This window comes from Lingula anatina, chromosome 3 (assembly GCF_051362555.1).
Source record: "Lingula anatina isolate TDL-2025a chromosome 3, LinAna3.0, whole genome shotgun sequence".
In the NCBI taxonomy this organism is placed as follows: Eukaryota; Metazoa; Brachiopoda; class Lingulata; order Lingulida; family Lingulidae; genus Lingula; species Lingula anatina.
Genome location: NC_141769.1, coordinates 12,524,914 through 12,537,205, shown reverse-complemented (window position 1 = coordinate 12,537,205; position 12,292 = coordinate 12,524,914). Strand labels below are relative to the sequence as shown.

The window sequence follows — 12,292 nt, the reverse complement described above, 5'->3', positions numbered from 1 at the left end:
TTCAATAAAATTTTTATTTCAACGTGTCAATAATTGTAAATTTAGTGGAATATAAAAAGAACCAATAAATAAAACCCTTTACCCATCAAGCATTAACCATCATGGCCGCGCCCATGAAATGAAAGATCCACGTCGTCTCCGCTGTGGTCTAATCTCACTTTCCCCTGGATAAGTGACACAAGTCGGGTAAATTGATTTATCTTAAACTCTAAAAACTATATGACACACATTAAAAAAGTGTCATTAGTGGGATAAGACATATTAATTACTCTCAAATGAAAGATCTATGTTGACCGGCAGACGACGGGAACTGGACTGTGGTTGGTTTTCAGGAAGTCTTCAGTGTATCTCGAGCCAAATTCAGGCATGATATTTGCCGATTTATCGGATAACTTTTTTGGGGGGAGCAGATTGTATACAATGCAAAATCATATGTGCCTTGGTTTTTATTTTGCGAGAACAAATTTTTTAAACCAAGTGTTCATTTGGGGATGTTGAGATATGGTGATTAGATGTCCTGTAATCTGGGCGTTAATACATACAAACAGGGGAAACAACTTTAACCTTTTTCTCCATATATACATCTTTGACGATCTGTTTTCACCAATGACGACATGAAAATAAATCCAGCTTCATTATCTTCTGGTTTGGTTGTTGGCAATCAGGCTAAGTTTCTTCAAAATACCAGTACAGATCTCTTGTTACGGACACTTCCTTCAAATAAGATATTGTTGTCTTAAGACTCTCAGAGTGTCTGCCATGGCTTATTCATGTTTTCACTGGTATATATTTGCTTAATTAAAAATACAATCTAATTTTTCAATACTAAAGCTGCCTCATTCCACAATCTAAGAGATTGATCTTTTTTTTTTTTTTTTTTTTTGATAATGTATTGATTATCATATCCTGTCTATCATATCCTGTCCTGCAAAGAGAAATAAACTGATTAAGTCAGTTTGAATCAATATTCACAGTTTAGCCTATGAAACTGTTTATGCATTTTGTTTAAATCCCCTTTTATGTTACTAATTTCACCCTGCCAAATCTGTGCATGGCACTCTTCTATTACGGTCATTTATACCCAAGAAAAATGCATGCTGAGATGATCATGTGTATTTAATTATTTACATGTTTATTTTTCACAACTCTTCTTTTCAGTCTGTAAATGAAAAAAAACTTGCTATAAAAGTGCTGTACCAAGATGGGAGACAAGCCCCTGTACCTACAAGGCTCTGGCCGGGGTAGAGGGAGAGGTCAGATGAAAGCACCACATGGGAACTCTGTCCCTGGTGGACGGGGGAGAGGAGGGGCAAGATCACAGGGCTCTCTGCATGGAAATATGGCCGGTATTTGTTACACTTATTCTATATTTTTGCTTGTTTGTGTCATTCATCATAATTTTGATAGCAAATAATTGCCTAACCATCTTGACTTCTTATCATATTTAACATTTTTGGTGTTTTAGATACACATTTTAGAACCTTTTTAAATTTAAAATTGAGAAAAAATTCCTCAAAAACAAACAGGAGAGCATATATGTGATTGTGTAAAAATAAAAAACGTATTTGCCAGCATTTTCACTTTTCAACTTGTATATTTGATGTATCATTTGTTATTAACATTCCAGGTGTTTTAAAGACAGCAGAGCAAAGATTCCAGACTGCTAGTGCTAAACATCAAGAAGCAGTTAAAAAGCACCTGAATAGCAACCAGCAGTTTGATTCTGATGGAGAAGATGATGATGAGGAAGATGAAGAAATGGAAGATTCCAAAAATGATGCTGGGATTCTTAGCTCCTTACTTAAGTCTTTCACAGGCCAAACTGGTAATGGCAACATTTTACAGGAAAAGATGGTTTTTGTATGAGTGTATGTGATTCTTCGCAAAATTGTGGACATTTTAAAATTTAATCATAAGATCTTTACACAGTGATGTATCATTCACATTTAACACAAACAGAATTTTATTATGTGCCATCATTTACAATTTTTATCTCTACATAATTTGGTTTACAAATAATTTTTCAGTTGTATTTAACTATCTGCTGCATATTTGCCTTCTTGTGAATTTTGATATTTTTTTCGGTCATTTAATTGATTAATAAATCTTGCTGTTCCTTTGATCTTCATATGTATATTATTGCATATATTTTCAAAATAGACACAAATTTAATTTGCCCTCTAAGATACAGAGTAAAAATTCATAGTGCATGCACTATTTACGAAAGATGTCATATAAAAGTTGTTTTATAAAGTTCTGTGTAAAAAATTCTCCTTGGTTCATAATCCATTAAAATATCTGAAATTGAAAGGAAATAGTTGCTTTACACATACATGATGTTGGTATCATACATAACTTATTGTTTAAACCTGTTTGCAGGTGATTGTCAAGATGTAGGGACTCTTGGAAAGACACAGGAGTTCCTGCTCAACTCATTTAAGTCTGAGTCTAACATCTGTTTGATATGTATTGAAACAATCAAGAGGAGTGATGCAGTAAGTTTAAACTTGTCTTTGTATGTCAGAACAATTCCTTGTATTAGTGAGTATGTGGCCAATTTTTTATGCTTATATCTATATAACTGGAGTAACATTTTAGGTTTTATTTTATTTTTTGTAATTTGTAAAGACAGGGACTGGGTGTCAAAGTGATGTTTAGATTTCTCATTATCAATTAAGCTTTAAATTATAATGTGGATATTTCATTACAGTTGAAGGTAAGATTTTGTTCATAGTTTTGTAACCTTTGATTACAAAACGAACCTTAAATCTAACTGAGCTTCATATCATAAACTTTGCTTTTATGAGCACATGTAACAGAAGTTGCAAAATTTTAAAAATCTGAATGTTTGATGTAATTAAAACATTTGAAATTCATGAATAATTACTGTACATTCCATGTTGTGTCCAGATCTGGAGCTGTGAAGGCTGTTACTGCCCTTTCCATGTCCCCTGTATACAGAAGTGGGTGAAAGAGGGGGTGTACCAGCAGACGGCCCTGTCTGAGGAACACTTCCCTAAAAGAGATCTTCCATGGTTCTGGTAGGGAGCTGCTGACATTACTGTTGATTATCTCCATGTTGATTATACAAAATTATCCTTGAAATAATCTCAATTTTTGGATGCATCATATGATAATTAAGCAAAATGATCATTTATATTATGTATCTTTATCTTTGATATAATCTAATACAATAGTTCCATTTTGTTATTAATTTTTGCCAAATTATTTTATATATCATCTAAAATTTGATTATATATTTTTGTTTTAGATGTGTAAATCACTTACAGTAACAATCATGTATTTTTCAAAAATTATATACTCTGGCCCATTTTTTTCTTATTAGTCCAAAATGTCGCTATGAGTACAGGCAAAGCCAGTGTCCCTCCAAGTACCTGTGCTACTGTGGCAAGGTGGTTGACCCGACCTTTGACCCCTGGCTTGTGCCTCACTCCTGTGGACAGACATGTGGGAAGTTACTGAAGCCAGAATGTGGCCACTCCTGCCTGCTGCTGTGTCATCCAGGTGAAAAATTTAAAATTTAATTTAAAAATAATATTGATGTTTTACAGCATATTGGCTTTATTCAATTAAGATGTTAAAAAACCATATCATTGAAATGAAACATTTGGTACCAAAATGTTAAAATATTATTATTATTGAAAAACATTATATTATAGCCTTGAAAAACAGATTTAACACAATAAGTAATACATTATATGTATTCATATTTATCGTCTCCAAGGTCCTTGTCCCCCATGCCCCAAGACGGTGAAAGTGGCCTGTTTCTGTGGCAAGCAGCCTCCATCACTAAAGAGGTGTGGTATCAGGGAGTGGTCATGTGGGAAGAGGTGTGACAAACCTTTGCCTTGTGGGAACCACAGGTGTAAAGAACTGTGTCATAAAGGTTAGTGATATCCCCCTCCCCAAACAAAAAATTCTTTAGGGTTTAAAGCTGTAAAAAAGGTAAATGCCCCCCCTCCCTTTTAAGTGCACCACATCCTTTGCAGCATTCTAACTAATGTGTTAAGCAGCGTACATTTCATTAAAAAGTGAGTGGCATAATATAAACTTGGGTTATGCTTGTGTATACTTATACCTGTCTTTATCAGGATACTGCACCATTTTTATCATTGATAATTAAGGTGTCTTTTTATAAAATAAGTGCATATGTTAAGTGAGTGGTATATTTTGTCTCACTGTAAAAAAAAAAGCTGCACAAAGCTGAAGTTAAAAAGAACCTTCTTTTATATTGTTTATATGTACTATTAAAAGTTGTTTGAATAATAAAAGTAAAAGTTAGAGTAAATTGAGAAAGATAAAATTCAGTTGTCATCATTGTTTTAATGACACATGGTCTTCCAGACGACTGTCCAGCTTGCCCTGAGGTCAGTTTACAGTCATGTCAGTGTGGACACAAGAAAGTCATGAGACCCTGTGCCTCTCCTGTCTGGCAATGTGACAAGGTACAGTTATTATACCTCTGTGACAGGTGCCTAGGGCATGTGACAATAGTGACACAAGAAAGCTAACAATGGTTTGAATATAAGTACAAGTGAATGATTTTTTATGAGCAAATTTATATTTTGTTGATGTAGACATTCCAGCTATTTTCTCCAAAATGTACATCTTGTGGTTAATTAAAACTGGGAAGAATGGGCAAAATGTCTGAAAACTGCAACATCAGTGCTGGCATTTGGCTCTCATAGGTGTCATTACTTCTATTAATCATCCTTAAAAACTGCTTGCAATAGCCTCCATTGTATAAATGCCTGGTTTGATTAAATCCAGTGAAGGTGTATTTATGCTCAGTAATGAAGATGGCTTACAGGTGCTTATGCATGCAAAGGAGGTCCATATGTGAAAAAGTTTATTGATTCAACCTTTACACTGAAGGTACAATTAACTGAGACTAAATCAATATCTACAAATAACACATAGTACATACATTTCATTATAATAATAGTGAAAATAGGAAAAAGAGAAGTATTAAAATGTCATGAATTGTAATGCTATTCTTTCATGCATTATCCCTTGCACTCCTATACACTTACACAGTACAGAGGAATATCACATGCTGTGCCATGTAATTTTGAAAAAAAAAGACTTTATATATATACAGTATAAATGTTATGACAGGTGTGTGGCAAGGTGCTGTCCTGTGGTGTCCATACATGTGAACAGGTGTGTCATACAGCAGACTTCAGTCATATATGCCCCAGAGCTCAGGAGAGAACTTGTCCTTGTGGGAAGTCAAGTAAGAACAACACATTGTGGTAGCAAAAGAAATGTATTACAGAATTGTGATATTGATGATATTGTATAAGATTATATAATAGTTATAAAGATGTAGAAAATGTAGTTCAGTATTGTGGATATGGAAAATTATAGGATATTACTGTAACATTAAGATATTATGTAAAATGTAGGAAAAAGACCAAATTTCTGATAAAAAAGGAATTATGGACTCTTAGATCATAGTGAGGTTTTGGATTAAACTAATTATACATAACAGCATGACTAGTATAACTTCGCACTGAGAACAGGCATGTCAGTTACAGTAATGGCTTGGGATCACCAGGATTGCCTCTTCTCTGCCCACTATCTATGGTCTGATGCATTTTGTATGGTGTATTAAGAAAACTTTACTTGTTCCCTTTGTAGAGGCCAATCTCCCATGTACAGAGGACATCCCCACTTGTGGAGACACGTGTGATAAACTACTGGAGTGTGGGGAACACAGGTGCTCAACTAGATGTCACTATGGACCATGTGGAATGGTGGGGATTACTCTCTCTCTCTCTCTCTCTCTCTCTCTCTCTCTCTCTCTCTCTGGTTGTCTGCATTTGTCACATTTGTATATGTTCATGTGTTTTCCTGCATTTGTGAGTACATGTGTTGGTGAGCACACATGCGCATGAAAGAGCGAGTAAATGTGCTTGTGTATGAGACATGGTGTGCATGCTTGTGTGTGTTAACGATATACTACTAAGATTTGGTTAACCACTTTTTATGTCACAATGAATCAAGATGTATAGTAAGGATGAAAATCAGTCTGAAATACTCATAAAAAAGTGAAAGAAATTTATTATATGTATATATAATATCTCTAAGAGTGGGATCACAAATTCTGCATTTTTTTATATTACAGTGTCTTCAAATGATTACCAAGAGGTGTCGTTGTGGAGCAAAGAAGAAGGAAGTGCCATGCTACAAGGAATATTTATGTGAAATCAAATGTACTAAACTGAAGGATTGTGGGAAACATGCATGTAAGAGAAAGGTATGGTGCAGAGATATACATGTATGACTTTATGAAAAAGATTTTAATATTTCTAAAAATTTTCTCTCTAGACTGTGATATATATGATTGAAATTTGAAATGCAGACTGAAATATCTGTATGACATTGAAAAATTCTATGAACACAGCCAACTAAAATGATAGAATTCACTGAACAATTATTCATTGCCATTATCAAAAACTCAAAAGCTATTTTGACCCCAGAATGCGTTATGTATTTGTTAGCATTGTTGATGCTGGAAGTAAAACATGGTGTTTTTCACTAAACAACCTATAGGTGTTGTATATTTTATATATAGTGTTACAATACAAATACCCCATACAGTAAACAGACCTGCAAGTACAATATTAGCATATTTCAATAGGCGAGATAACTCTGTATTATTATGCTTTGATGTGGTTTCAGTGTTGTGATGGTAGCTGTCCTCCCTGTGAACAGCAGTGTGGTAAAACCTTGGGCTGTAGGAACCACAAATGTGCAAGCGTATGTCACACAGGTAATATGGGTCAATAACCTTCACCCCGCCCTCTCATCACCCCAACACCCTTATGAAAATTATTTTGGTGAATCCAGTCTCCTCTTATCCAAGAAAAGGGGGATTGAACCTTTATGGGTACGCAGGATCATTTTATAACATTCCCCATAGTTAAAAAATTGGAGTCTGGCTTTATATACATTATAATATTTTATAGCATTATTATTTTTGTGACATATTATAGCATATGAAATATTAAAACATATCATAACATATTGTTGAATGTTTTAATAGCACATTGGCCTTATATCTCCCACAGGTCCCTGCTATCCTTGCCCCCTCACTGTAGAGGTGAAGTGCCACTGTGGCTCTACTGTCATTACTGTACCTTGTGGCAGGGAGAAGGTGACCAAACCTCCCAGGTGCAATAAGCCATGTAGGTGAGTACTGCAATTAAATTTATATTTACCTTCTTTAAATGCATTTAAAGTGTACTGAAGATCTGAAGAACTTAAAAAAAATGGTTGATAAGAAAAGAGATGTATAAGGCCATTACACTTTTATGTGGGTAACACTGTAACAGTAGGATAATGATTCAGTTATCAACTTGTGGCAACAATGTGTTCACGATGAAAGAATGATGTTACCATTTTTCATATACTCACAGCATTTTAATAGACAAAGCAGTATAGACATTCTTTGTAAGAAAGGTCTACAACTATTCTTTTACCAAATTTCCCCCAGCATTCCCCCAGATTGTCACCACCCAAGCAGGGAGAAGCACAGGTGTCACTTTGGCAGGTGTCCTCCATGTAGACAGGTGTGTCATAAGACATCACCCTGCGGACACATCTGTCCCATGCCTTGTCACTCTGCTGTGCTCATGAGATTCCAGGAAAAGGTGGGAGTTACTCTTTGAGAGGAACCAGATGGCATAATTTATGATGAATAAACATATTTCATCTGTCATTACTCCTAGAAAATGTTGATAATTTAAAATTACTAGTATTTAGTACCACCAGCGTGTACGCTGGCGGTACTCATGGTTTTAGTCCCGACCCGTATCGTACGGCTCCGCCGCCTCCGTAAGCTCCGCCGGCTCCGTGAGCTCCGCCGGCTCCGCAGGGTGGCGTGGGATACAAGTCACCGTTACCGCTTCTCCTCCTAGACTACATGGGCTTGTGTCCCCATCTCTTGGATTTAGGTCACATATAATCTCAACTTGAACCCCCTGGTTTTTTTGTCTCGATCGGTGCAATTACCTGGGCATGACGCTCGTTGAAATGCACCCTAGTCAGAATTTTTGAAAATTCAATGCTATATATCTCCCAAACTGAAGGAATTATGGGAAAAATTAATATAGAAGTCTGACCGCAAGTCACATATGAGGATTCCAAATATGCCCTTGGATTTGACCTTTGACCTTTATTTCAAGGTCAAACAGGCCAAAATTTTCAAAAAAAGGGAATTTTTTACGAAAAAAAATTATTTGTGCTGATATTCAGAAACTACGCAGACCTAACCTCTAATATTTTTGGTAGTTGTTACCCTTCAGGTTATCTTTCATCTCTGTGAGTTTTGAGTCAATCGATGCATTTTCATGGGAGCAGCGGCCATTAGATGCTGAAACATAAAACTCTCTCTAATTCTGGAGTCGTTAATGCTAGAGACCTCTTGTTTTTTGCATTTGATAGAGCATGTCAAGCCCAACACTGAGGGTGGTCTCCGTTTTTTTGTTTTCCATATGGTTCACGAGTTATGCTGTATCAAAAAGTACATTCCTACTTTTCACCATTAACTGAAGTTTGAAAATTTTTAGTCTCTTATATCTCCAAAACTAGAAGAGTTGGGTCAATAGTTACTATTGAAGTTGAATAGGAAGTCATATACTGGCAATTTAACTGTGACCTTGAAATTGACCTTTGACCTACTTTTCACCATGGACTGAACTTTGCAACTTTTTTCAGTGCTTATACTTTCAAAACTGGCAAAGATATGCCCATAGTTAGTACCACCAGTGTGTAAGCTGGGGGTATTCGTGGTTTTAGTACCAACCCATATCGTACGGCTCCGCAGGGTGGCGTGGGATAAAAGGCACCACTACCAATTATCCTCCTAGATCGCAAAAAAGGGAATTTCTGCAAAAAGATATTTGTTTGTGCCAATGTTCAGAAACTAAGCAGACCTTAGCTCTCATATTATACTGAGGGGTTACAATTGCAGACTGCTTTAATGTGTGGAAGTTCGGGGTCAATCGGTGCATTTTCATGGGAAAAGCAGCCATTAGATGCCAAAACAGAAAATAAAAAAAAAAACACCTTGTTTACTACATTTCCTGCAGCTTGTCACCCACAACCATACAGGTGGGGCCCCACTTTCTTTTTCTTTCCCATACAAATGCGCTTACCCCAGCTGGTGGTACAATATCAGGAGGCGGTATCGCCTCTCTGATCCTCTAGTTTCTTTTTTTTTTCTAGACAGTGATAAATTGTAATATTTTCTGTAGCAGTTAAAGAATATAAAGTCTGACTTATTAGTCATTTATATGTATTAAAGTATTGATCTGATTTCAGTAAACATTTTTCCAGGCAAGGTTTTCTCGGAGTATTAGCTTGGGCCATTCAGAGTGTCTTTACTGACTATTTAACAGTTCCACACTCTTAAGTTTAGTTGACAGATAAAACTGAGCTTAACTAACAATTAAGAATTAAGAATTAAGAATTAGTCATTGATAAAAATTCAGCATCTTTTTTGGGGGTCAATAAACATATTATTATCAGATTGTTGTTGTTGTTATTGTTTTATAATTATAATTATTATAATAATTATTATTATTATTATTATTATTATTATTAAATCTTATGGTGTGTTCCTGTTTTTAGGTCCAGAGAGCTGGTCCTTGGGAGGCCAAACCAGAGGTTAGGATAGAGACTGTGAACCAGCCGTGTCCTCCATGTCGAGTGCCCATGCCAGTCACCTGTAGAGGCAAACATGAGGTACCAGTTACATCTGTCTCTTGTTTGTTAAAGTCCAACAGCAATTTTGATTCTGAAAATTGAAAAAAAAAATTCAAAATTCTCCCAGCTGAGGAACATTTTTAAATCAACTAAGATAATGTGTGACCATGGAATAAAATGCATTTTGCAAATCAAAATCTTAATGTGATCTCTTTAAATTTTAGACGATCCATGTCCCTTGCTCTGAGCTGAGACCGTACTCTTGTGGCCGTCAGTGTGGCCGGCAGCTGGACTGTGGCAATCACACCTGTCACCTGGAGTGCCATATTGTGGAGGGGGCTCCTGATGACAAATTGGTATACTAAATGTTCCTTCTGATCTGAAAAAATTCCACTTTCCTCTAGTTTCATTGGCAAAAACCTGAATGCTGCATTTTTTCATATGTCATTTTTAGTTGTACTTGATTATCAGTGTTTTGAGATAAAAGCAACTAGAATATCTTCGACAACAGATTTTTTGATAGCCAGGTGCATTGGGAAAATATAAAGAAATGCTAGAAAAACACCAAAGCTCATAAATGAAAATGATTGGGTCAATAAATATGATATTCATAAAAATTATATGTACATTTTATGTAACCTTTTCTGTTACACCAGGCTGGATCCAACTGTGCCAAGTGTGAGGAGGCCTGTGGCCAGCCCCGCCCCCAGGGGTGCACCCACCAGTGTCTCCTCCCCTGTCACCCTGGGGACTGTCCCCCCTGTCAGCAGATGTTTCGTATGCGCTGTCACTGTAAGCTGATGCTGCTCCATATAGAGTGTGACAAGTGGACGTGTGCCGATGACATCACCAGGGACAAACTGCAGGCCTGTCAAAGCAGGTGCCCCAAGACGGTAGGAGTCTGGTATGGGTTGGGGGGGGGGACTTTTATTAATTAGTCTGATTTTGTTGTAGTAACAATTGGAGATATTCTACCACATATGAGCCTATGTCTCACTTAATTCCTTTCCAGCTGACTTGTGGTCACCAGTGCCCCTCCACATGTCACAGTGGACAATGTCCAGCCCCTGACCAGTGTGTAGAGAAGACCAAAGTGACCTGCCCCTGCAGGAGGAAGAAGAAAAACTTCCCCTGCCAGGAAGTCCAGGCTGGGAAGGTCACCCTGGAGTGTGATGGCAAGTGTAAGGAAGATATGGTGAAACAAAAGAAGGTGGGTTCTTTAGAGGATTCTGCATGGTTCATTTGATGTTTTAGGGTGGTTTGAATAGAATGGGGGCAAAGGCCATTTGTTTTAAGTGTAATATTATTAATGATTGAATGGCAGTAAGCCCAAACGAAATATCTATTTCAAAATCAGTATCAGTAAAACTTTGGATAGGGTTTCAATCACATGCATTTATTATTTAGCAAAAAGAAATTGAAGAAGCAACCAAAAAAGCAGAAGAGGAGAAAAGACAGCAAGAAGAGCTGGAGGAGTATGAACGCAGATTGAAGGGTAGAAAACGGAAGCCTAGAAAGCAGAAGGAAGTCGAGGAAGTTGTCCCAGTGTGGAGACTGTACGGGAAATATGCAATACTGGGAGTAGTGGTGGCTATATTAGCTGCATTTTCATATAATCTGATAGTTCAGTGATAATATTCCACTTCTTGTAGGCAAGTCCAGGAATGAAGAGATTATTGGATATGAGGGCTACCCATTCCCTGTGGTTGTTTTTGATATTGTAATTTGTATGTTCAATTGTTGACTGTAATATGTAATTGAAAAGACGATAATGTTTTAGTTTGATGTTAACGTTTCATGCTAAGGGCTATTAAATGCTGGGAAGTGATATAAAATTTTGGTCCTCCATGAACTAAGACGGATCAAATTGTTGTTACAGAATAAATGAAAAATATGGATTTTGATGTTATTTCCTAATTCAGATTTTAAGAATGTGTTTTAAGGATGTTGTAAACAGATGATGTATTAGGATCAAAGTGTAGAGGAGCCTGATCATTTTTGGCCATGTAAACCATTGTGTGGTGAAAGGAATTGTTGGGGTTTACTAATTATTTATACTTTTATTATAGTATTGGTGTCGGTAGATCATGATCGTTGATAACTTTATCATAACATTAAGATATGTAAAAATACCTAATACTTTCATTATGATATAAGGATTTTTAATTGTCAATTTTTTTCCAGTAATAGGTTCCGTAGATAAGGGCTTGCCTCATAACAGCAACATTGACGTCCGTACGTAATTTGTTAATGCCCGTATTGAAAAATTAAGGTCTATAGATAATTGCTATTTCTTTTATCACTAAAAAGATTGTGGGTCGACAGCTGGTTATACAAACGTATAATGCAGGTTTGGGGCAAATATGTTTGTCTGTCATTTTGATAATTAAAATTCGATTCTTGAGTGCAGCATTGTGGACAATTCGTTTAGGGCAAGTTTTTTTTTTTTTTTTTTTTTTTTTTTTTTTTTGCCAGTTAAGTTACCTATAGTATTATCATGTGTTCACGAACAGCACAGATGAAGGAGCTCTTGTGTCGCGCTTAAAATACATGAAAA

At 36.3% G+C, this 12,292-nt stretch overlaps 1 protein-coding gene across 1 annotated transcript; it reads left to right on the top strand.

Moving 5' to 3' along the window:
• The first annotated feature begins 71 nt into the window (after positions 1–71).
• Positions 72–12,139, top strand: LOC106166176 (NF-X1-type zinc finger protein NFXL1). Its single transcript, XM_013544647.3, has 19 exons — positions 72–186; positions 1,159–1,346; positions 1,628–1,825; positions 2,380–2,495; positions 2,911–3,041; positions 3,347–3,525; positions 3,746–3,907; positions 4,366–4,466; positions 5,140–5,257; positions 5,665–5,780; positions 6,152–6,283; positions 6,709–6,799; positions 7,098–7,218; positions 7,523–7,679; positions 9,661–9,774; positions 9,960–10,091; positions 10,392–10,628; positions 10,748–10,945; positions 11,143–12,139. Exons 2-19 carry the CDS (start codon positions 1,202–1,204, stop codon positions 11,365–11,367), a joined length of 2,673 nt encoding a protein of 890 aa, XP_013400101.3. The 5' UTR covers positions 72–186; positions 1,159–1,201; the 3' UTR covers positions 11,368–12,139.
• Positions 12,140–12,292: the final 153 nt, after the last annotated feature.

Coding starts and splice junctions, on each gene's coding strand:
- LOC106166176 (XM_013544647.3), top strand. CDS start 1,202: ATGGGAGACAAGCCCCTGTACCTACAAGGCTCTGGCCGGGGTAGAGGG. Junction 10,092..10,391: donor GGGCTCCTGATGACAAATTG/GTATACTAAATG, acceptor CTGTTACACCAG/GCTGGATCCAACTGTGCCAA. Junction 10,946..11,142: donor ATATGGTGAAACAAAAGAAG/GTGGGTTCTTTA, acceptor TTTATTATTTAG/CAAAAAGAAATTGAAGAAGC.